Raw genomic sequence first — 25,417 nt, 5'->3', positions numbered from 1 at the left:
AGTTTATGAAGTCCTAGAATTCTACAGATAAGCTACATATTGGTACCCTAAAAGGGATAATTAGGGCTTTGCTGTTTCTTTTACCTTTGGCAAATGCTTTTATTAATCTGGCTACTTACCTTCATTTGCCTTTCATTGACAGTAAAAAAAAAAAAAATCCTGAAATGATTCTTGACACATTGGTTCAGTTATACAGCAACAGGTGATGAACATGTCAGATAGTATCATCAGTCACTAGATCTTTATTATTACCTTACTTTCTGCTCCTACTAATTAAAAGACATTTCCAACTAACACCAAATTTATGGCATGGTTTAAATTTTGGCTCTTTTTATTATGTACTGTATGCTTGTTTGAGTGCTTGGTCTGAAATGGGGAGATATTATCTATATGTGTACTAAGGCAACATTAAGTTAACATTTAGTGGGTGTCAAGTAATCTTTAAATGCCTTTTTATTTACTCTTACCAGATCGCAAATCCAGTAGTAATAGAGCTAGGTTTGAACCCAGGTCTGGCTCTAAATAACCAGTAACCTGTTTAGTAGCTTTCTAAATTAAGCCTGTGGCTCCTTTTTAAGCCTTCTTGGTCATCATTACCTAGCTTCTACAGCTAATCCTATAATCTAGTTTCATAAAATAGCAATCCTTCCTAAAGTCAATGACTTTTCAATTATTTTTCATTTATTTCCACAAATTGTCTGTCTGTATTACGGTGACTCACTCAGCCAGTAGAAAATTTGCATGTTTCTCAATCTAAAACAGTAGTTCAAAATGACATTTTTATGTATTTACATGCCAATAAGAAAAATGAACTGTTAGTCAGATCTTAAAGTTTTTTTCTTTCCTTTCTACTCTTTATAGGGTAAAAGGTACCAATGGGATGCAGAAACTCAAGGATGGATTCTTGGTTCGTTTTTTTATGGCTACATCATCACTCAGATTCCTGGAGGATATCTTGCCAGCAAAGTAGGGGGAAAACTGCTGCTAGGATTTGGGATCCTTAGCACCTCTGTCTTCACCCTATTCACTCCCATTGCTGCAGATTTCGGATTTGGAGCTCTTATTGCACTCAGAGCACTAGAAGGACTAGGCGAGGTAAAATTTTTTTCTCTTGTTTTTCTTCTTAGCCTCTCTCTCTCTTGTCTCCATAAAGATAACATTCTTTGGTATGAATGTGAACCAAACACTGACATTGGAAGATCATAGGATTTTTATTTTAATTGAAAAATAATTAACTAGAAAATAACCTGTGTAGATTTTGTTTGTGGTCACTCAGGTTTTGAGTGCGGATTCCGCAAAATTTAAATCTTTACTCAAAGACTAGAAAACATTTTCAGGGGACACTTCACAGTTCCCTGTCCTCTCTCCTACTTTACAAGATAAGAAAAGAGTAAGATAGGCAATCCTTACCTTTTGAACTTTTGCCATAATTTATCTCTGCTCTATCATTGGTTGCTGAGGTCTAAAACAATTTATACAGTAGATTGTCAAACTATCTTGTTTTGCTTTTTAAATGGTAAGAACAGATACTACAATTGATCTAAGTCAAAAGATGGAGAAGCTATTATTTTACTTTTAACTTTGTTATTTGTAGAACTTCCTCTTTATCATTTGTTCTTTTTTCTGACCTTCTAACAAAGGTCTTGTACTTAGAGACAAATAATTTATCATTTTACATTACTGTCTTTCTTTAGTACTATAATTCCTCTGGCCTTGTTCCTGTTTTTAGAGTTATTATTAATTTTTATCTTTTTTCTGTAAGATTTTTATCATTAAAAAATGTTAATTCCTTATCTTTTCCTTTTCACTCTTTTACATTTATTATATGTACCTCCATCTATAACTAATGATCTTTTTCCATTTTGAACTTTGAACTTCCACCCTTGAAACTGAGGCATTAGGTTTATTTTGCTCTCTCTTAATTATTTTTTTAACCCAAACAAGTGGCCTCTGGATGAGGTGTATAACATGAAGGTTATTTTTTTATTTTTATTTTTTTTTTATTAAATAATACATTTTATTTTTATATTTCCCCATACAACTGCACATGCCCCATTCTGACCGACCTATCCCTCCCCTCCGGCCCCACCCCCAAAAAGTGTCTCTGGTTCATAGTTTTTTGTTGATTTTGATTTTCACTTTCTTATAGTTATTCTTTTCCTGATCCCTTATTTAAGTTTTCTAGATTCCTGCTATGAGTGAGACCATCCGGTATTTTTCTTTTTCTTTTTGGCTTATTTCACTGAGCATGATCCCTTCCAGCGCCATCCATGTTGCTGCAATTGCATGTGTTATCTTTTTTGAATGCAGAGTAATATTCCATGGTATATATGTACCACATCTTCTTGATCCAGTCATCTATTTTTGGGCATTTGGGCTGTTTCCAAAGCTTAGCTATTATAAATAGTGCTGCTATAAACATAGGGGTGCAGGTGTTCTTTGGAATGGATGTTTCTGTGTCCTTTGGGTAAATACCTAGGAGTGGAATTGCTGGATCATATGGAAGCTCTATGTTTAGTAGGTCCAGAAATCTCCACACAGCTCTCCATAGTGGTTGGACCAGTTTGCATTCCCACCAACAGTGCAGGAGAGTTCCTTTTTCTCCACAACCTTGCCAACATTTGTTGTTGCTAGTTTTTTTAATATGTGCCATTCTCACTGGTGTAAGATGGTATCTCATGGTAGTTTTGATTTGCATTTCCCTGATTACAAGTGATGTTGAACATTTTTTCATATGCCTGTTGGCCATTTGCATTTCCTCTTCAGAGAAGTTTCTTTTTAGCTCTTCTGCCCATTTTTTGACTGGGTTATTTTCTTTGTTGTTGTTGAGTCTCATCAGCTCTTTGCAGATTTTTGTGATCAGTCCTTTATCATTAGTGTTGGGTGCAAAAATGTTCTCCCAGTTGGTGGGGTTTCTCTTTGTTTTTGTTATTATCTCTTTTGCTGTGCAGAAGCTCTTTAATTTGATGTAGTCCCAGCTGTTTATCTTTGCCTTCACTATCACTGCTTTGGGTGATGTGTCTGTAAAGATGTCTTTGATATGCAAATCACGTAGTGTTTCACCTATATTTCCTTCTATGTATTTTATGGTTTCAGGTCTTATGTCTAGTTCTTTAATCCATTTTGAGTTGATTTTTGTGTATGGTGTGAGGTAGTGGTCAAGCTTCATTCTTTTGCATGTAGCAACCCAGTTTTCCCAGCACCATTTATTGAACAAACTTTCTTTGCTCCAATGCATAGTCTTTGCTCCTTTGTCAAAGATTAGTTGACCATAAATATGTGGGTTTATTTCTGGATTTTCTATTCGATTCCATTGGTCTGTGTGTCTGTTCTTGTTCCAATACCATGCAGTTTTGATGATTATGGCTTTGTAGTATAGTTTGAAGTCTGGGAGTGTGATGCCTCCATTTCCTTCTTTTTTTTTCAGGAGAGCTTTGGCTATTCAGGGTTTTTGGTGATTCCATATGAATTTCATCAATAATTGTTCTATTTCTTTGAAGAATGACATTGAAATTTTGATTGGAATAGCATTGAATCGGTATATTGCTTTTGGTAGGATGGCCATTTTAATGTTTATTCTTCCAATCCATGAGCAGGGGATGTCTTTCCATATTTTTGTGTCTTCTTCTTTTTCTTTTAACAGTGTTTTAATAATTTCTTTTGTATAGGTCCTTTACCTCTTTTGTTAGATTTATTCCCAAATATTTGATTTTTTTGTTCGATAATAAAAGGGATGTTTTTTTTTTTTTATTTCTTCTCTTCAGATTTATTGTTTGTGTATAGGAAGGCTACTGACTTTTGCGTGTTGATTTTGTATCCTGCCACTTTACTGAATTGATTGATAAGTTGAATTAGTTTTTCTGTGGAGTTTTGGGGTTCTCTATGTATAATCATATCATCTGCAAATAGTGATAGTTTGACTTCTTCTTCCTATTTGGATTCCTTGGATGTCTTTCTCTTGTCTTATTGCTCTGGCTAGGACTTCCAGTATTATATTGAAAAGCAGTGGTGAGAGTGGACATCCTTGTCTTGTTCCAGATCTTAATGGAATTGCTTTCAGCTTTTCACTATTGAGGATGATACTGGCTGTTGGCTTGTCATAGATGGCCTTTATGATGTTGAAGTATGTTCCTTGTATCCCAAGAATTTCAAGGGCTTTTATCATGAATGGGTGTTGCACTTTGTCGAAAGCTTTCTCAGCATCTATTGATATATCATATGGTTTTTATATTTCTTTTGTTGATGTGTTGGATAACGTTGATTGATTTGATGTTAAACCATCCTTGTGTCCCTGGAATGAATCCTACTTGGTCGTGGTGAATTATCTTATGGATACATTGTTGGATTCTGATAGCTAAAATTTTATTGAGGATTTTTGCATCAGTGTTCATTAGGGAGATTGGCCTGTAGTTTTCCTTTTTTTTGTTGTCCTTATTCGGTTTTTGGTATTAGTAATGTTGGCTTCATAGAACGTGTTTGGTATTGTCCCTTCCTTCTCAATTTTTGGAAGAGTTTGTGAAGGATAGGCACTAATTCGTCTCTGAATCTTTGGTAGAATTCATTTGTAAATCCATCAGGCCCTGGGCTTTTGTTTTTGGGAAGGTTTTTGATTACCATTTCAATTTCGCTGCTTGTAATTGGTCTGTTTAGGTGTTCTATTTCTTCTTTATCTAGCTTTGGGTGATTGTAGAGTTGTAGGAATTTGTCCATCTCCTCTAGAATGTTGAACTTGTTTCCATATAACTGTTCATAGTAGTTACTGATTATTCTTTTGATTTCTGCTGTGTCCGTTGTGATTTCTCCTCTTTCATTTATGATCCTGTTTATTTGTGCTTTCTCCCTTTTTTCCTTTGTGAGCCTGGCTAGGGGTTTGTCTATTTATTGATTTTTTCAAAGAACCAGCTCTTGGTTTCATTGATCTTTGGATTGTTTTTAGTTTCAATTTCATTTATTTCTGCTTGGTTTTATTATTTCTTTTCTTCTACTGTTTTGGGGTTTTTTTTTGTTCTTTTTCTAGGTCTCTGAGCTTCGAGATTAGGTTCTTTGAGTTCTTTCTTGTTTTTGATGTGAGCTTCTATTGCTATATATTTTCCTCTTATTACTGCTTTTGCTGCATCCCATATATTTAGGATATTAGTGTCCTCCTTGTCATTCAATTCAGAGAATTTTTTAATTTCTTCTTTGATCTCCTCATTAGTCCAGTGGTCTTCCAGTAGTTTGGTTTTTAATCTCCATGAGGTAGAATAGTTCCTTGCCTTCTTTTTATGGTTTATTTCTAGTTTGATGCCTTAACATGAAGGTTATTTTGGTAAAAATGTTTCATGCTGTTGAAAAACAGTAGACTGGAATTTATAAAATAAAAGTTTAAATAATAATGTCACTGTATCTAGTAGTGAAACCCTAGGTAATTCCTAGTCTATAGACTTAAGTTTCATCATTTTAAAAATTGGAACTGAAATATCTGCTCCATCCTCAGTCATAGTTAAAATGTGAAATAATTGCTAGGATGGTTTAGAAATTGTGAAGTACTGTTTAAATTTAAGATTTTATCACTTATCTAAGCATTCTTATTTTGTCCTTTTCAAACCCTTTTTGACTACAAAATGAAAATTACCCCCCCATCACCAGATTCTTCTCCTTACTTAAGAAATATATACTTAATTATGTTATATTTTATTCTGATCTGGATATTGAGTCTTTTTGGTGAATATCTTCCCCTATTTTTTAGCTTCCTGCCTGTTTGTGCCACTAATTTAGCATCTTGGTATATTGATTATAATACTACTGCTATCCCAAGTTACCATTTTATTTCTAAATAGAATCTAAGTTGCGCTTATTTTTAGGTTCTTTTATATTTCTCAGTTCCTCCAATATGTATCAGATGTACATTATCTCATGTACATGTCTCATGATTTGTCTTAAGGCAGCCTCTTTCATCCCTAGCATCTAATTCATCATAAATATCCTACATTGTCCCTAGGATTTTATAATAAAGTTTCCCACATAATCTCTGTGAACATTTTAACTTTTACTTAACTTTTACTCTACAATTGACTCATCAGGTATTTCATGTAGGTTTTTCATGACATTGGTTCTTATCAATTTATATTGCTGCCTAAATAATTTTTGCCTTCCATTGGTTTTTCTTTCTTTGCATTTTGGAAAGAATCAGCAGAAAGTACAAAGAATTAAGCTTCTATTCTTCTGTCTATTAATAATAGTACTAGTACCCACTTATCCTTACAATAATCATGCAAGATTGGAAGTTTTATTTCTGTTTTTTCAGATTTTAAAAAATGTAGTTCAAGGAGGTTAGTTAATCTTTCTGAGACTACATAGTGAGTGGTAAAAGAGCTTTGAATCCACTTCTGTGAATTTACCAAACTGTTCCCTCCTGCTCTCCTGTGGTGTCTCCTTTTCTCCTGCTCTTCTACCTCTCTGTGGACCTCCTTTCCTCCATTTTTCCACTGTCCTAACATAATCAGTAATTAGCATTTACTAGGCTAGTTATCACCAGGGAAAAAAGACTATAAACAATATAACTGAATTTATCCTTTTTATAGCCAGTTTTCCTATTGTTCAAGTCAATTTAAACTCTCTTTAGTAATCTAAATTATTAGCTCAGTATTTTTTAAAGTTATATATTGATAACATTCTCATTTCTTTCAGGCCATTAATAACATGAATGAGTAAAATTAACCATGAGGGTGATCCGTTTGTCATCATTCAGTATATTCTTTCAAATTTATTGTAACCCTTACCTTGCAATCCTCAAAGCAGTTGACAGAATCCACAAATCTTTTTTTTTTAATTTACTTATTTATGCATACAAGAGCTGGGGTGTAGGCCAGAGATACGGGGAGGGGGGTGGTTAGAAGAATCACCAGAGACAGAGTGGGGAACAGAACAGGTAGACTGACTGAAATACACTGCTGAGGGAAGCAGTGGGTGAGACAGGAGAGGTGTACTGTGCCATGTGGGTCGCCTCCCAAGCTGGGGATTGAACTCGTGCTGCATTGGCTGCGGATTGCTTCATAGTGCTGATGCTTAACCCCTTGCGCCACCACGAAGGCCCAGAATCCACAAATCTTTGTTCAGATTTTGAAATTACTTTGTTATAAAGTATTTTTCATTGATACTGTAAAGACATTTCACTTTATAGAACCTGATTTGACTCTTATTCAGAAATTTCTCTTGCAATGAAATACTCAGATGAATTTAAAACACATTGGGTTTCAGCAGAAATATCTTTTCCCCCACCTTAGGGTGTTACATTTCCTGCCATGCATTCCATGTGGTCTTCTTGGGCTCCTCCTCTTGAAAGAAGCAAGCTTCTTAGTATTTCATATGCAGGTGAGATAACTATTCTTATAAAAATTTTTGCCACAATTTATGTGCCTATCATCTCGAGGAAAATGTGCCTACATAACACGAATCATACAATGTCAGATGCCTCTTTTAGGGAAAAATAAAGTTTTGGGATTATAACTTTGTTATTAATGTTTCTCTTTGGCTCCACATATAGCAGTCTGGCTTAATTGATTCATGTCATTTCTCCATCTGACAACATTGATTTCAAAACATGTTTTTTCTCAGATGTTCATATAGAGAATGCAATGTAGTTTTTTTCCTAAGGCCAATTGCTGCAAAGTTGAGCACTTTTGTTCTTAATTTGTGATTTCCAGTTTGACTGCTTGGTAAGCATATCACAACTTTTAACCCCTCCCTTTAAACATCTATTTTCCATCCATTTATTTACATCATTTTGATGTGGATGATAGAAAGCATGCACTTTACATTTGAATTCTAATTTTAACAGATCACACAAGAACGTCTAATCTTTCTTCTATTAGTGGAATGAAAATTGTTTGATCTGGCTGCCTTTAGATACCATGTTTAAGAAAGGCCTCTCTGTAGAGAGTTTTAGTGACAATCCAAAGGGTAAGAAGAAATCAGTCATGCAAAGAGCAGAAAAAAGAGCATTCCAGCCAATCAGAACAGCATTTGCTAGAACTCTCAGGCAGGAAATAATATAAGGGTTCAAAATAATGAAAAAAGTGTGGGTGGTCAGAACATAATAAATAATCAGAATAATGGCATAAGATGAGGTTAAAGAAATAGAAAAGAGTCAGATCATATCAGGTCTTTCAGGCCACAGGATGGAATATAGATTCCCCCCCACCCCAAAATACTACGGGGAGACTTGAGATGTTTTTAATCAAGACAGAGACATGATCCAATTTATAATGATTCATTGTAGCTATAGAGATTGACATAAGAAATTTGATATTAAGTTCAAGAACTGGCAGCCCTGTACCTATTGAATAAAGTCTAAATTCGAACCAGGGGATTCTTTACAATCTTTACTTCATTTTAGCTAGCCTTGTCCCTTCTACTCAGTGTCTGGTATGAAATAGATATACAGTAACTAGTCAACCCCTTTTCAGCCTTTTTCTTCTATTCCTTTTCTTTACCCAAATGAAATTTGTAGACCAATTGTCTCCTTTCCTACTCTCATTCCTTTGCTAATACTGTTACATCTGTCTCTATATCTTCTTTCTTACCTTGTTTATATGGTACCAAATCTTATCCATCTTTTTAAAGTAACAGTAGTGCCACTTAACATCTTTTCCTGACCTCTGGAAGTCAGAGGTAATATGTCCTATATTTGAACTTCCAGATTATTCTGTGACACTTAATGCTTTCTTTAAAAAAAATAAAAAAGATTTATTTTATTTATTTATGCATACAAGAGCTGGGGTGTAGGGCATAGGTATGAGAGGGTGAGAGGGTTCATCATAAACAAAGTAGGGAGCAGAACAGGCAGATCTATTGAAATACACTGCTGAGAAGAGCAGCGGGCCAGACAGGAGAGGTCTGCTGCACCATGTGGGTTCATCTCCCTGGCCGGGAATGGAACTCATGCTGCAGTAGCTGCCGATAAGTGCGGATAGCTGTAGATAGCTTCATAGTGCTGGGGCTTAACCCTTTGCACCACCAGGGAAGCCTAACACTTAATACTTTCTAACATGTAATAATTATTTGTTTATATTTATCTCCTAGATGATCTAAAAATTTGAGACTGGAAATAATGTCTGATTATTTCAGCTCCTACTACCTACTAAGATATCTTGTGTTTGATGATTAAAATGAATTTAATTATTTGTTTATCTGAAACAATTGTTTGTATATATTTTAGGTAAATTAGTTTATTAAAAGCTTCATTTTTATTTCATCAGGTATGCTATGTTTATTAGCTCTGAGACCATCTTTGAATCTCTCTTCAGACACCTAGATTTCTAATATATGTGGCATTTTACTAGCTCATAATTGGTTTTATATTGATTAATGCCTTCTAATCAATCAATAACCACATCATTGTAACTAATATAACTACATATTAATGCATACATTTTACATATTTTGGGGTTTCTAATAAATGATCCTTTAAGAGAATGGTTGATTTATATTTACATGTAACTAAAGCTCCTAAAGCTACTATCTTCTTTAAACAATAGATCTGTCCCCTCTTTATTCATTTTCCTCCAAAGTTTATAAATCTTTGTTGTTCTAGGAGCACAACTTGGAACAGTAATTTCTCTTCCTCTTTGTGGAATAATTTGCCTTTATATGGACTGGACTTATGTCTTCTACTTTTTTGGTAAGTTTATTCAAAAACTCAACCTAAATTATAATGAAACAAATCCAAAAGTGCAATAATAGTCTAATAATCAGTTAGAAAAAAATTCCAATTCAGTGAATTAATAATTTCCTAAACCACAAAGCTCTAAAAATACTTACTGAATACCTGTTTTTCAAGTGATAACATTAAAATGACCTAACCAAGTTATGACCTGATGTTATTCAGTTTTGGAATATTTCCCAACAGAAACTACTATTGAATCCAGAACTGAAATGCTATACTCACTGTCAAAAATTCCTATTAGATATTATAAAGATGTATATTTTAAAAATATCTCTTCTCATGCTAAATAAGTTGAATGCTCTCACTTGGTAGTTATAAATCATTTTTTATTTAGTCCCAGGGCCTTTCATTTCTCTATCTCATTTACAAGATGATACGTCAGAACCAAAAAAACAATAAACAAAAACAGATACCTGTGGAAATAATAGATTGTAGAAATTTATTTTTTAAAAGATTTGTCTGGTAGATCCTGATAGTCAAGATCATTTGGTTAAAAGCCGTTCTCTTCAAAATTTATAGGAAATAGGGACTGGAGGATATGAATGACGATGTTTAGGGTACAAATGTATAACAAAGAGTTTTAATATTATAATATAAGTATGTCCTATGATAAATTGAAAACAACAGCAACCACACTGCAAAATATGAATGTATCAAAGTTAACAGCTATACTCCCTAAATTTATGCAATGTTGCATGTCAAATTTATCCAATTTTTTAAAAAGAAAAAATATATAAGAAATAATACAGATATGGGCCTCCCCTGGTGGAGCAGGCAGTTGAGTGCTGCGCTGTGAAGCTGTCCACAGCCTGCAGCGCCAGTTCGATCCCGGCCAGCTGGCATGGGTCCCACATGGCGCAGTAGACCTCTCCTGTCACGCCCGCTGCTCCCCTCAACAGTGCGTTTCGTCAGTCTCCCTGTTCTATTCCCGGCTCTGTCTCTGGTGAATCCTCTTGCCCTCCCATTCATCTGGCCTGTACCCTGGTTCTTGTATAAAATAAATAAATAAATCTTTAAAAAAAAAAAAGAAATGATATAGACAACCAAAGGCACACTAGGAGGAGGGGTGGGGAAAGGAGTAGGATCAAAACAAGGGAGGGGTGGGAATTTTATGGGACTATAATCAAGATGAAAATGCATACATTGTGCAAAAATGAAAAATGATGTAAAAAAAGTATAACATTTAAAAAATAATATAAAAATAAAATGGAAATACAATTAAAAAAAGAAATAATACAGATAGCATTATCCCATTAAAGAATTTTGAGAATAACTTGAAACTAAAACTAAACTGAAACCAACTTTTTTACTGAATATTGGTTCATAACAGTATATAAGTTTCAGATGTATACCCTTTTATTTTTTTAACAAAGTATCCCCCAATTCTTGCAAAAACCCTTTTAAAAAAAAGATTTATTTATTTTTACAAGAACCACGGTACAGGCCAGATGTGTGGGAGCATGAGAGGATTCACCGAGACAGAGCAGGGAATAGAACAGGCAGACTGACGAAATACACTGCTGAGGGGAGCAGCAGGCAAGACAGGAGAGGTCTGCTGTGCCATGTGGGATTCTCCCCAGCCGGCCGGGATAGAACCCGTGCTGCAGAGGCTGCGGACAGCTTCACAGTGCGGTACTCAACCACCTACGCCACCAGGGAGGCCCCTGTATACCCTTTTAAATCAATATCTGTATTGCTACCTTATGTTCACCATCAGATTTCTAGTTTCTATCCATCATCATAAAATCAGCCCCTTTTACTTATCTACCCATCTTCCCTTCTGATAACCACTATTTTGTTCTAAAAGTTTGTTTTATTTAGTTCATTTGTTTTGTTTCTTTAGATACAACACATGAGTAAAATCATAGTGTTTGTCTTTCTCCACCTGACTTATTTCACTAAGCATAATACCCTTTATGTTCATCCATATTGTTGCCAAAAGCAGGATTCATCTTTTAATAACTTGGCAATACTAAAAGCAATTTTACATTGATTTTATAGTTACATAACTTTCTTTCCAGACATGTGAAAGTTGCTGTTGGTGCATTCTAATTTTATTTTAACTATTTTTTTAAGGTATCATTGGGATCATTTGGTTTATTTTATGGTTCTGGTTAGTTAGTGATACACCGGAAACTCACAAGACAATCTCTCAGTCTGAAAAGGAATATATTCTTTCATCATTAAGAAACCAGGTATGGACTATGGCTCATTTTAAATACAATTTCAGAATCTTTGCCTCAGAATTGATACCAATTTTTTAAATAGATATTTCTATCGCGTGTGTTCTAGGCAAAGTAGAGCAAATGAAATAAATGTAAGTATTGGTTTGTTTTGCCTAAGAAAATCCAATATTACCTAGATTAAATCTATTAAAAACTATATTTCCATTTTTAAGTCATTTTAAACTTTCTAGGTAATGATTATCAAGTGAGTCTTAAGTTTGTTCTTCTTAATTTGTAGAAAATGTATTGTAAGAGGAATTTTATAGCTACATTCTAAAATGTTGTTAGAAAACTAGTATGTTTTATCTATATTTTAATTTAAAGTGATTTAATTAGGACAACAGCACATTTATTATAATATATAATAATAAGCTGGATATATATCTGCTTGTGCCTTTGCAGTAAATCTTTAGGAAAAAAATATATCTTATTAAAGATAGATTTTTATCACCTAATTAAGCACAGTTACAAGTCAGAAATAAAAATGTGTCATAATTCAATATTCAAACCATGGAAATAAAATATTTGCATTTTAGGGGCAATAAAAAGTACATAAAAACATTGGTGAAAATTTAAATATATACAGTCTTTAACATCCTTACTTGTTTCATAGTCACTTTATTAGTTTAAGACTGTAAAATAGGGCCTCCCCTGGTGGCACGGCAGTTGAGCGCCGGGTTGCGAAGCTGCCCGCAGCCTCTGCAGTGCTGGTGCCATCCCGGGCCGCCAGCGAGGGACCCACATGGTGTGCAGACCTCTCCTGCCATGCCCGCTGCTCCCCTCAGCAGTGTATTTCGGTCCATCTGCCTGTTCTGTTCCCCGTTCTGGCTCTGGTGAATTCTCTCACCCTCCTGTGCTTCTGACTGTGCCCGGTGCTTGTATAAATAAATAAATAAATCTTTAAAAAAAAAAAAAAAAGACTGAAATATTTCATCTAAAGCTTCTTTCACTTTTTACATATAGTAAAACCAGGTAGTCATTAAAGCATTTATTCATTCTCACTTCTTTTTGAGTCTTTAAATTTTGGTACAGCATCTCTCTATAAGCTTCTGAACTTTAAGAAATATGACATCTCTTCATCTTTGCCAAAAGTTGGTAAAAACTTAAAAGAAATCAGCAATGTAATAAAGTTACTTTGAGATCTTAATTTTCTCCCTGATGATTATGATATGAATCACCCACTTTTCCCTCTAAGGTATAGATAAAAATAATTTGATACCTTATAAACAGTCCTGCTACATAAAACTTGGTATGTTTTGTCACATTTTCTTACAGTGATGGTAAATACCATGCCTCCTCCTATATAATACTTCGTTTTTATCATTATTTTTATGAACTTAGGAAACTTTTTTGTTTGTTTAACTTTTTAAACTTTAGGTTTTTAAAGATTTCTTTATCTTTATATGTGTCTAAATCTGCCCATTATCAAAACCTAAGGTTAGTTTGTTTTTCTGTATGCTTCAGAAAATGGAATATTCAGAAGCAAGAGAAGTTTGGAGGATTAGGTTTCCTAGAATCCCAAATTGCATTCTTAAACCAGGTGATGTAGTTGAACACATCCTAAGATACTGATGTGTTACATGAAACTTCACCTTTAAATTATGTCATCTACTGTACTGGATTTATTCTTTAAATATTTTTTACAAATTTACTATACTCTAGGTGTTGATGCCTTCTGACCAAAGACCTTCAGTAATATATCTATTGTTGAAGAAAGTTGGGTATTTTGGTTTGTTGAAATAAGAGAAAGTACACCATATAGAACCACGGAAACTCTGATAAGAGTTGAGAGAGAGCTTGTTTAGACTCCTGTTAAGACTTTAAAGAGGGTTTAAAGAATCAGTGTTTTACACTGAAATTGGTTCTGCGGAAAGTAGTAGCAATTCTATGATTATCTTCATTTTTATCTAGAAGAGTAGGCTAAAGCTATAATTGCTAGAAAAGCAGAGGTCACGCATATTAGCTGGGAGAGGAAGATGTTTGCTTCTTTTTGTGGTTTGTAGCATTCTTGGTCTTGTCTGTACTCAGACATGATTATGGAGTGGTCTTATTTTTCTCTCTTTTCATCATGCTTATAGAGTGACTTTGTTCAAGTTCAGTGGAAGAACACCATGGACTAGCTGTTAGAAACAGGCCAGTTCAGGTAACAACAGCCAGGGGCTGCTTTTTTCTTTCTCACTGGTAAGTCTGAACAGAGTTTTGAAAGGGAAATTTGAGTTAACCAGGCAAATTGGGGGAGTGAGAGATGTTCAGGCTTTCTAGGCCAAGAAAATGATGTAAGCAAAGGTACAGAAGAAATTGGTTATCTGCCAGGAAGTGCAGCAATTAGATATTGCTGACATGTGAAAAGAAAAGGCAGAGAGTGACAAGAGATATCGAGCCAGGCAGAGGTCAGATCCTGTAGGGCTCTGTGTGTCTCAATGAGGTGCTTAGTTTTTATTCTTTAGGCACTGAGGTGCCGTGAATTATTTGTAAGCGAAGTGACAGAATAAAGTTTTAATTTAGGCAACTCACACTGACAGTTGTGTGGAAGGAAGATAGGAAATAGGTAAGTAAAGTTTCCAATAGAGTGCTTTCTCAGTTATCAGTACTTTCTATTCAAATAACTTTGCTTTCCAAATGCTGACTACACAAATGATCTGAAAAATTAAAAGATATCCTTCCCAATGTATTTTCATTTATCAGCAGTGACATTTTAAAAGAATGTGATCTCTGATAAGAATGTTCATAACATTTTTACCAAAATGTAGGTATAGTAAAGCCATGGGGTGAGAGAGAGAGCATTGCTTGATTAACATGTCATTTGTGACAATATTGTTTAGAAACAGTAGCAAGAGACTGATTTCTAGGTCTAGAAAACTGGAAAAAGCTATTTTGTACTTTATTAAGGTCTTACTTTAAACCTCTGTTGCCCATTATGATAGTCATTAACCTGGTGTAACTATTAAATTTTAATTTAAGTTAATTTAAAATTCCACTCTTCACTCACACTAGCCATATTGCAAGGGCTTAATAGCTACATAAAGCTACCGGTTACCATATTGGGAATTACAGATATAGAACATTTCCATCATCATAGAAAGTTCTATTGAATAATGCTTCCATAAAACCTTGGGGACCTGATGGGGTAGTTCTATACTTCCAAAACACTAACAAGGATGTAAATCAGTGGCACTTCAATAAAAAAAAAAAAATTTAAAAAACAAACTTTGACATGATGCTTAAAGGAAAAAACCCTTAAGGTGTTGTTTGTTTTTTTTTTTTTTTTAATCTATTGGATACTTGGATAGTTTCTCCTAGTAATACTTTAAAACTTCATCTTTATCATAAATATTTTTATAAATGAAGACTACCACATGGAATATAACTTACAGTGTGGAAATACTGCAAATGGATCTCACAGTTCTAATTGGGAGAAAAGAAAACTAGTTTTGTAGCCAGCTTACAAATAAACACTAAGCTATAAAAAAAACAGATGCATATCATGTTATTCTTTCCAAACTTTTGTGGACCTTGTATTCTTACAATAAATTGCTTTTGAGAACCTGCCACATGTCAGGCTTATGTATTAGACAGAGGACTGGTCTTTGTTTTTTGTTTTTTTTTCCAAGCTCTATAGAGCTATAATTGACAGATAACATTATATAAGTTTAAGGTATGCCTTTTTATTGAAAAAATTAATCCATTTACTCACATTAAAGTAATTATTAAAAAGTAAGGACTTACTAAAACCATCTTATTAATTGTCTTCTGAAAGCTTTAAAGTACCTTCCTTTTTTCTTCCTCTCTGTCTCCCTTTGTGAACTAATGTTTTCCCATTGTGGTATACTTTGATTCCCTTCTCTTTTTGTGAAGTATCTGCTGTAGACTGTTGCTTTGTGTAAACATAAGGCTTTCATAAAACATGGATATAACTGTTATTTTATGCTGATAACAACTTCAATTGCATGCACTCTACTTTTCTATTCCCCCCTTTAATGTTTTTGATGTTACAGTTTACCTCTTTTTACATTATATATTCTTTCACAAAAATATTAGAGCTATTATCATTTTTAATACTTTCACCTTTTACTAGAGTAAGTGGTTAATACATTACCACACTGCAGTATTACAGTATTCTGAGTTGGACTGTATACTTACATTGCCAGTGTGTTGTTTGTTTTCATGTTACTGATTAGCATCCTTTCATTTCTACTTGAAGGGAAGGGCTAGTGGTGAACTCCCTTAGCTTTTGTTGTCCTTAATTTATGAAGAACAAGTTTGCCAGATAAAGTATTCCTAGTTGACAAGAATCCTTAAACATTTCCATTCAAATTACTTTACTATCAAATGTTGACTGCACAAATGATCTGAACAATTAAAAAACATCCTGCCTGATGTATTTTCATTTATCAGCAGTGGCATTTTAGAAGAATGTGAGCTCTGATCGAACTTTCATAATGTTTATGGATAGATCTCTTCTCTGGAGAGTTTTCCTCTTAGCTTGTTGAGCATAGCAGTAGGCTTCATTTGCAGTGTTCTCCACAAACAGTTCTACAATTTGTGCTGGAATGAATATGGCTCCCTGTTCCTCCAGCATCACATGAGGGTCTGCCTTCACTGAGACTTAGAGACAGCCTCAAGAAAACCCTGGGCATACTCCCTCATCAGGACTTGGGGTTGCAGGGCCATTGCCTCCTCACTTTGCTCCTCCTCCTCCCTAGGAGTCCCACTTCCAGTCACTGCCATCCAGGCCCCTAGTGTGCCCTGCTCGTCCTATGTGCTCATATGTCCTGGAGACCACCACTATCATTGTTTCTCTAATGAGCTTTCAGCCCACTTCTCCTTCTCTTCTTCAGGGATTCCAATAATTCCCAGATTTCTTCTTTTGATAGGATCCTGTAGTTCACTTACACTTTTCTTCACCCTTTTTTATTATTCTTTCTTTTTTCTCCTCTGAGTATATATGAAGGGTCTCCTTAGGCTCCCAGACCACATCTAAAAGAGAGACTGAGGTCAATTTGCTGTCTACTTCAGGATTCACAACTGGGAGCAATATCTTTATGCCCAGTGTACTGGTGGGCAAGACTCCTTTCAGGCCCCTTGGCATTAGGCATTAGGATCCCACAACCCCCACAAAGACACTTTGTGCATGGATACCAAATTGTTGTTGGGGAAGAGGGCAAGTATGAATGTACTACATGTTATTTGAGAATCTTGCTGATTTCACTCTCCACATACAGTTGGAGGGTATGTGGTATGTGGTATTTGGTAGGGTGATTCTCCAAAAACTTCAGATTATCAAAAATGTAATTAATATTTACAAGTTCTAAAAATATACCAGTATGGCTAAAATTCCTTCATTTTTGCTCACTTGTACAAAAACTATAAACCTAAGTACTGGAGGAAAACTGCAAAAGCTTTTATGAGAGCAATAAATACTTTAAAAACATAAGTATAGGGGCCTCCCTGGTGGCTCAGGGGTTAAAGTCTCAATGCTATCAAGCTATCGCCAGCCACTGGGGCATGAGTTCAATCCCTGGCCAGGTAACTAAGCCACATGGCTCAGCAGACCTCTCCTGTCTGCTGTCTACTCCCCTCAGTAGCGTAGTTCATAGATCTGCCTGTTCTGCTCCCCACTCTGTCTCTGGTGAATCTTCTTTCCACCCCTCCTTCACATTTCTGGCCTATACCCCAGTTCTTGTATGCATAAATAAATAAAAATAAATTTTAGAAAAATTAAATATAAATATATATAGCAGGAATCTTAAAATTATTATGTATTTAACATTAAAGTTTTGATTTCCAGAAGAGAGGACTTCATTATTGAGATTATGTTTTATTTTCAGAAGATCAGGTACATTGAAACTCATACCTTTCGGGCCTCCCCGGTGGCGCAGCGGTTGAACGCTGGGTTGCGAAGCTGCCCGCAGCCTCTGCGGCGCCGGTTCGATCCCCGGCTGCTCCCCGGCTACCAGAGGAGGGTCCCACATGGTGCGCAGACCTCTCCTGCTGCCCGCTGCTCCTCAGCAGTGTACTTCGGTCCTTCTGCCTGCTCTGCTCCCCGCTCTGGCTCTGGTGAATTCTCTCACCTTCCCACGCTTCTGACTGTACCCAGTGCTTGTATAAACAAGAAATAAATAAATCTTAAAAAAAAAAAAAAAAAGAAACTCATACCTTTCAACACAGAAGTGTGATTTCACTTTCCCTGTAGCTATATGAAAAGTGCTGTGTTCCAAATTCCTTCAAACTAGAATCTCTAGACTAGAATCTCTTTTCCTTCCTCTCTGCTCAGAGATTTTCAAGTAAAGGAGTGTAGTGGGAGACTTTAATCTCTGGAGCAACACTTTGAATCACCTGGGGGGTCTTTTAAAAATATTGCCACCTACTTCCCACTCATCCCCAACCCAATGTAATTGATCTAAGGTATGAACTGACCTCAGATTTAGGTGTTTTTTTTTTTTTTTGCTTATTTTAATCTTGCATTGTGAACCCTACACTCAGAGTTTGACTTTTTTATTCAGTAGGTCAGAAAGTCAGGTAGAGTACCTAATTCAGGTACATCTAATTTTGATGTTTCAAAGCTGATTCTGAAATATAGCTAGAATTGAGAATCACTAGTATAAAAGAGCAAATAGTCTCTCTCCTTCTCTTCCTCCTAGCCCTAATATCTTCGACACATAGTGGAGAGCAATAGCATATCTATCAAGTCAAAAAAAAAAACTCCCTAGGATAAAGGCCATAAGAAGGTTAATACTGGTCCTTCTTTTGAAAATAGCAGTGAACCATGAAGGCAGAAACCTAGATTTCTCTAGCTTTTGAGAAAGAAACTCTAGAACCTTAGTATGTAGAAAGGGTATTAATCTGATGCCCCAGAGCACTGGTCTCCAGGCTTTCTTGATCATGTGTCAATAATAAGGTTAACAATCTGACAATCTGAATATATGTGTTTTTACTGATAAGTAAACTACACATACTCCTGTACTTATGTATGTTTTAAAACATGTAAAAACAGAACTTGATTATGGTGAATAAGATGAACTAAACAGCATATACATAACTCTTAATAAGAATAACCTTTTTAATCACTTAAAAGTTATTAGTAATAATGTTGTCTAATGGGAGCGGTGCATTTGAATATGTTGTATTTGGCGAACCCGCCATTATTTTGCTTGGTAAGACAGTGGATAAAGGACTTATATGAGGAAAACTATGAATACCACTGTTTTCTTAGTGTTCACTTCTACATAATTACTAGAATTCTCTTCTATGAACTCTCTCTATAAGAATCTTTTGAAGATCCTGTTGATTTTGTGAGACTTGTTTTAAATAAAAATGGCTAATAAAATCCTTACATCCACTTAAAAGGCAGGTATAAACAGTAGTATGCAGTAATACACTATAACTAAATCAACAAGTGAGGATGTCATTAACATCCCCTTTGAATTGGAGAGATGTATTTTGCTGTTTAATATTTCAAAAGAGGGCCTCCCCAGTGGCGCAGCGGTTGAGCGCTGGGTTGCGAAGCTGCCCGAAGCCTCTGCAGCACCGGTTCGATCCCCGGCTGCTCCCCGGCCACCGGAGGAGGGTCCCACATGGTGCGCAGACCTCTCCTGCCGCCCACTGCTCCCCTCAGCAGTGTACTTCGGTCCTTCTGCCTGCTCTGCTCCCCGCTCTGGCTCTGGTGAATTCTCTCGCCCTCCCACGCTTCTGACTGTACCCAGTGCTTGTATGTATGTATCAATCAATCAATAAATAAATCTTTAAAAAAAAAAATATTTCAAAAGAGTTTGAGAATCTGAAATTTACTAATCATGGCTAAAAATGTGTTCTAGACTGAATTTTAGCCAATAAGGTATAGATCAAAACATACATAAACATAGCTATAGCTTATCCTAACTGTATCTGTTTTTGTTTTGTTTTGTTTCAGCTTTCTTCACAGAAGTCAGTGCCATGGGTACCCATACTAAAATCACTACCACTTTGGGCTATTGTAGTTGCACACTTTTCTTATAACTGGACTTTTTATACTTTATTGACATTATTGCCTACATATATGAAGGAAATTTTAAGGTTCAATGTTCAAGAGGTAAGAAAATATTACAGTCAGTCTGCCTGTTCCCCTCTGTCCCTGGTGAACCGTCTTACCCTCCATACCTCTGGCCTACACACTAGTTCCTCTAAGCAAAAATAAAATAAAATAAAGTTTATTATGAAATTATAATCTTTCATTATTCAAAAAATTTAAAGTTCTTGATCCTTTGTTATAAGTTTTCTTTTTCATATAAGTTTAATTTCATCAGTTACCCTTACCTTTTTTGGTCCTAGTTTTTCAGTTCTAGTGCCTTGTTTCTTACAATTCAATGAGTGTGGTGGATCATCCATTATCCTATTTTATATACTAATATTTTTAATCAATTTTTTAAATAAATGAATACAAGGAGGCATATCCTTAAACAAAACTAAACAACTGAAAAAGATGTCCATGGAATGTGTAAATGTCAACAGTTTTAGTGGTTTTAGGTTTTTGGAGGAGATTTTAACATGGGAACTTTAATGTAATTCTGACAAATTATCAGTCATCCTGCTAGGCAACAAGACCAGGATCAAAAAATTCCATTCTTTATTTGCTAGAGTTTATTCATGTGTTAAGATTTTGCCACAAAGAACAATAGATGTGATCATACTAAACAGAAGTCCAAATGGGATGAAATTTATATAGGAAATTACTTAACATCAGAAAGAAACAAAAAATTCTTCAGCTATAAAATTATAATAGGAGTAGAAGTATATGATATCTGATTATAGAATACTACAAACGATGCTGAAAAAAAGTAAATCTTAAACTCAAAATTAAAACATTAGCAAATATTCCTGGTCTAGATCATTAATGATGCTTAAATGGAATTATCACCGGATTAAAATACCACTGATAAAATATCTCTTTTTTATATGTCTGTATAACACTGACAGTGTACCCCTCTATCTCAGACTATAAAAACAATTGTTTTTATTAGAAGTAGTCTATTTAGTCTTCTCAGGTTTGTGCAGAGGAAAAATGAATAGAAGAAAGAACTTTTTCTTTTTTCTCCACCTGAGGATTATGTGCTTTTCACAAGATTCAAAAAAAGCTGATGGCCAAATCATTCCCCACAATGTAATTAACGTATTTCCACAATAAATTCTGTTTCATATTTCCTGGTATTTTCATTTTGTTTAGGTAGTAACTTAAAGGAGAAAAAGAGTGAAAAATAGAGTTCCCTCTGTGGTCTCTGCCCCTGTGCTCAGCTCAGAGCTTCTGCTTGTACATCAGGCACCTGTCTTAGGTGGTGTTCACTTTAGAATAATTCATTAAGCTGTATATTTGATTTATGTTTTTCTCTGTATCTATATTGTATAATAAAAAGAATTTTAAAATAAATAAGTGAAAATTGAAAACAAAAGCTGTTCAGCAGAGAGAGTTCATAGGCTAATAGGAAGGCTTATCTTTCACTGCAGTGATAGCCCAAGTCCCAAAATAACATTCAACATTAGCTTCACCAGACTGAACTATGGGGACGTTTGGTTCCCTCTGAAACAGGCTTTCAGGAACTTCATTGACCTGAATCCTATAATCCTTCTAAAAATGAGCTTACTCTATATACAAATTAACATATATCACTATGTGTTTCCTTTGTTTTCAAGTGGTATCGGATGTGTGTGTGTGTATGTTATTTTTACTTTCTTCCCACCACAAATAATCCAGTACCTTCTTATTCTTTCCAGAATGGGTTGTTATCTGCACTACCTTATTTCGGTTGTTGGGTGTGTATGATCCTATCTGGTCAAGTTGCTGACACTTTAAGGGGAAAGTGGAATTTTTCAACTATAAGTGTTCGAAGAATTTTTAGTCTTATAGGTAAGTGAGATAAATCAGATTTTGTTATGGTTTACAATTATTTACTGTGTTTACCATGCAAAGCAAAATGAAAATGATAGTGTTAGTCATTTATTTTGTTCACATACCGAAACAGTATGATTTATGAGTGCACTTCTGTGCCAGATGGTTCTTTTTTGAATCTTGCATTTCAAGATCGAGACTTACATAATAGCCTATTGTCACCACTACAGACTTACTAAAAATGACTGACTGCAGATTTTATCAATCACTGTTTTCAGTTCTAACTTTACATTAAAAATAAGTGAATACATTTCTAAGTGAATACATTTTAAAATTCAGTCAGAAAATTTTGACTAACCTCATACCAAATGAGGAGCTATAAATCAAAGGAACCACAAATAATCATGTGTTTCAGAGTTGCTTTCAGAAAGGCAAATTTAAAACTATCTAGGACAATTGCTTGTTTTTTTTTGTTTTGTTTTGTTTTGTTTTTTTGAAGGATCTCAAGTAAGTAGAGACCCTGGAAGTCACCAGTGGCTATATCTCAGTCATTGCATTTCAAAAGAACCCTATTCAGATAATTCTCAGTTATCTTCTAAACACCTTCCACTATAAGGTGCTGTCCTGTTCCACTGCTTACTTACTTCAACTCTCAAGAAATTGTTCAATGTGTGTAAGTGATATAGATTCCTTTAGGTTCAATCTGATTTTTCCTTTTTTGACTGCTCTGTCTAGAATGTCTAGCAACTAGCCATGTGTGGCTATTAAATTTAATTGAAATTAAAATATAAGTTCCTCAGTGTCAGTATATACAAATAAAACATTTCCATCACTGCTGAGTGTTACTGGATAGTACTGCTGTAGACACACAGCAAAAATAGCAGCCTCTCATTAACTCCCTTCATGTTGTTTATATTTTATCCTTAACTACCTATAACACACTGTAATATTGTTAACAATGATTAAAGCCTAAAGGAGTGCTTTCCTAACTTTAACCAACAGAGTTTACTATTTATCTTTCTAAGTGATATGAATTTTAAATCATGTTCTGTTTCAACTATTGCTTCTCTCTAGAACCATATTTTTCAGTCTTTTCTTTCTCTTTTCGCTGATATTATAAAACTTTATCTTAGTCCTGATCACATGAAGATTTAATAACAATGTATAATAAAGTTTTTCTCTTTTATATTAGTTTCACATGCCTATTTTTTTCTAGTTTTTTCCCTCCCGCAAAACTATGTATATAATTTAGAGTCCTCTAGGCAGTTATAACATTTATACTGTAGGTGGCAGTAACATCAAATGTCAGATTTATACTAATGTACAGCAAGCAAATACTAATGCTAGATGCCCATTTTTCTTTTCATAATTTTTAAACTCCAGGAATGATTGGACCTGCAGTATTCCTGGTAGCTGCTGGATATATAGGTTGTAATTATTCTTTGGCTGTTGTATTCCTAACCATATCAACAACACTGGGAGGCTTTTGCTCTTCTGGATTTAGCATTAACCATCTGGATATTGCTCCTTCGTAAGTACTAACATAAATATTTACTGTGATTGACTTTTTTTAATTGTAAAATATTCATAACGTAAAGTTTACCATTTTAAGCATTTTAAGCGTACAGTTTTGTGATTAAATACATTCACATTCTTGTGCAAACATTAACCACAGTCTATTTGTAGAAACTTTTCATCTTCCCCACCTGAAATTTTTTATTCATTAAACACTAACTCCCTATTTCCCCCAGTCCCTGGCAACCAAAATTCTACTTTCTGCCTTATGAATTTGACTGCTCTAAATTCTTTAATAAGATTTGACTTTATACAATATAGCATGAAGTTATTTTAAAATTTAAACTTTTAATTATCATCACCTCTGTCCACAGTATTCCCATAAAATTAGTGCATATAACACATTGTAATTTGTGTCAGTCTACCGCTAGAATAGGAACTCTGGGAAGGCAGAGACTGTCATCCTCAGGGCCTACCATGATGCTTGCACATAATAGGCATTTAGTTAGATGGATGAATGCCCAACACCAATGTGCAAATATATTTGTCTAGCATTTGATAGTTTGAAAATTACTTCCCCAAATAGAATCTGTTTTTATCCTTAAAACATTCCTATGAAATGGGTACTCTTGACCTATTTTATGGCTGAGGAAACTGATAAAGTCAAATGATATCCGTTAAACCACATAGCTTGTAAATGATAGAACCAAAACTTGAACCTGAAATTCTTTCTACAGTTCCCTTTCTGGAAATGTTCTAGAATTCTTTTGTACCAGTTATCAGACTAGAGGAGGGAACTGTGTGAATATTTTGACCCAGAAAATTTTATGTACTTAATTTTTTTAAATAATGGTTATGAATTTCTTTTTGGAGAAAAGAGGTGGTCTCCTATCATCTTTCTTTTACTTCAAATCCTTCACATCCTGGCAAGTGTCCCACTCTGTTCTCTTAAACTGGCAATGAATACAAATTGGGTAAACAAATAGAAATCGGATCTATTGTCAAAAGACGATGAAAGTGGATGCTAGAAAAGGAAAGAAAATCCTTAGTATCTATCTTATAAAATTATGAGAATTAATTAGAACCATATACACACAGAATACTTACTTCATAATATAAAAATGTGCTTGTACATAATACAGTAAACTTTATTATTTCCTATGTCATAATCAAGGTCACAAGTCAGTCCAAGTAAAGTGTTAAAAGGATAATCAGTGAGCTTTTAGAGAAGAAAATATTCATCACTAAGCACCCACCATTGAATCACTGAGAGGCAAAATAGCAAATCTGTCTAATTTCTTGCCATATTTTAGTTTCATAGAGAAAACACTGGATGTGTGGCATATCAGGATTTCAACAAGATTTCCCATGAGGCTCTTCAGGAGAAAGACACATTGGATGTGCAACTAGGTAGCTTTGTCATTACTAAATTTCAGTGTCATAGCATGCTGAGTAATAGATAGAGTCATTTAATAACACTGTGCAAGGCACTGTACCAAATGTTTAAGACACAAACATGAAAGTAATATGTTCCCTGCTTGCATGTGTGTAAGCTTATGCTGACTTGGAGGATGATAAGGTCATTTCCTGAACCATATACTCTAACCCAGACATTTTGTAAGTCTTACAAATTAGAAAAGACATTTATCTAGGTATGGTATAAAGCAAAACAGTAACATAAATAATGGCATAAATGCTTGTAGCTATTAGGAGAATGGTGATATAAACTGCTGTACTTGCTTTTAACTGACTGAGGTGCAAGATTTATGGCTGAGATCAACATACATGTATATGAACACCATGTGTAATTTTTAAAATTATGTAACTGTACAAATGTAAGGTAATAACATCAAAATTATTTCTGTCCTTTATATTTTGACTCAGTCCTTTAGATGAGCTTTGAGTTTTCATTTTCCCCCTAGAATTTCTTGGTTCAAAACATACTATTGATCGTTATTTCTCCCTCCCTCTGGCTTGGTTAACTGGATGGGTTACATATCTTATGACTATGTTTTGCTTAGTTGCTTTTCATCATTGATAACAATGAAGTGCCCATTCAGTGGATAACACTCTGCTAGTTAGAACAAGAACACTCGAGAACCATAGAACTTT

The 25,417-nt window shown here is 34.8% G+C and overlaps 1 protein-coding gene across 1 annotated transcript in view; it reads left to right on the top strand.

Moving 5' to 3' along the window:
• SLC17A5 (solute carrier family 17 member 5) overlaps window positions 1-25,417 on the top strand; it is a 54,506-nt gene that overhangs the window by 19,168 nt on the left and 9,921 nt on the right. Inside the window, exons 3-9 of the mRNA XM_037519972.2 lie at window positions 862-1,095; window positions 7,266-7,353; window positions 9,575-9,661; window positions 11,783-11,901; window positions 19,841-19,999; window positions 21,676-21,808; window positions 23,174-23,321. Of these exons, the coding sequence (XP_037375869.1) occupies window positions 862-1,095; window positions 7,266-7,353; window positions 9,575-9,661; window positions 11,783-11,901; window positions 19,841-19,999; window positions 21,676-21,808; window positions 23,174-23,321 (968 nt within the window). The remainder of the gene's footprint in view (window positions 1-861; window positions 1,096-7,265; window positions 7,354-9,574; window positions 9,662-11,782; window positions 11,902-19,840; window positions 20,000-21,675; window positions 21,809-23,173; window positions 23,322-25,417) is intronic.

The sequence above is a fragment of the Talpa occidentalis genome, unplaced genomic scaffold (assembly GCF_014898055.3).
Source record: "Talpa occidentalis isolate TD23 unplaced genomic scaffold, MPIMG_talOcc4v2.1 talOcc4.2, whole genome shotgun sequence".
Lineage (NCBI taxonomy): Eukaryota > Metazoa > Chordata > Mammalia > Eulipotyphla > Talpidae > Talpa > Talpa occidentalis.
The sequence above is the reverse complement of the archived record's forward strand: the minus strand, read 5'-3'. Positions and strand labels throughout refer to the sequence as shown.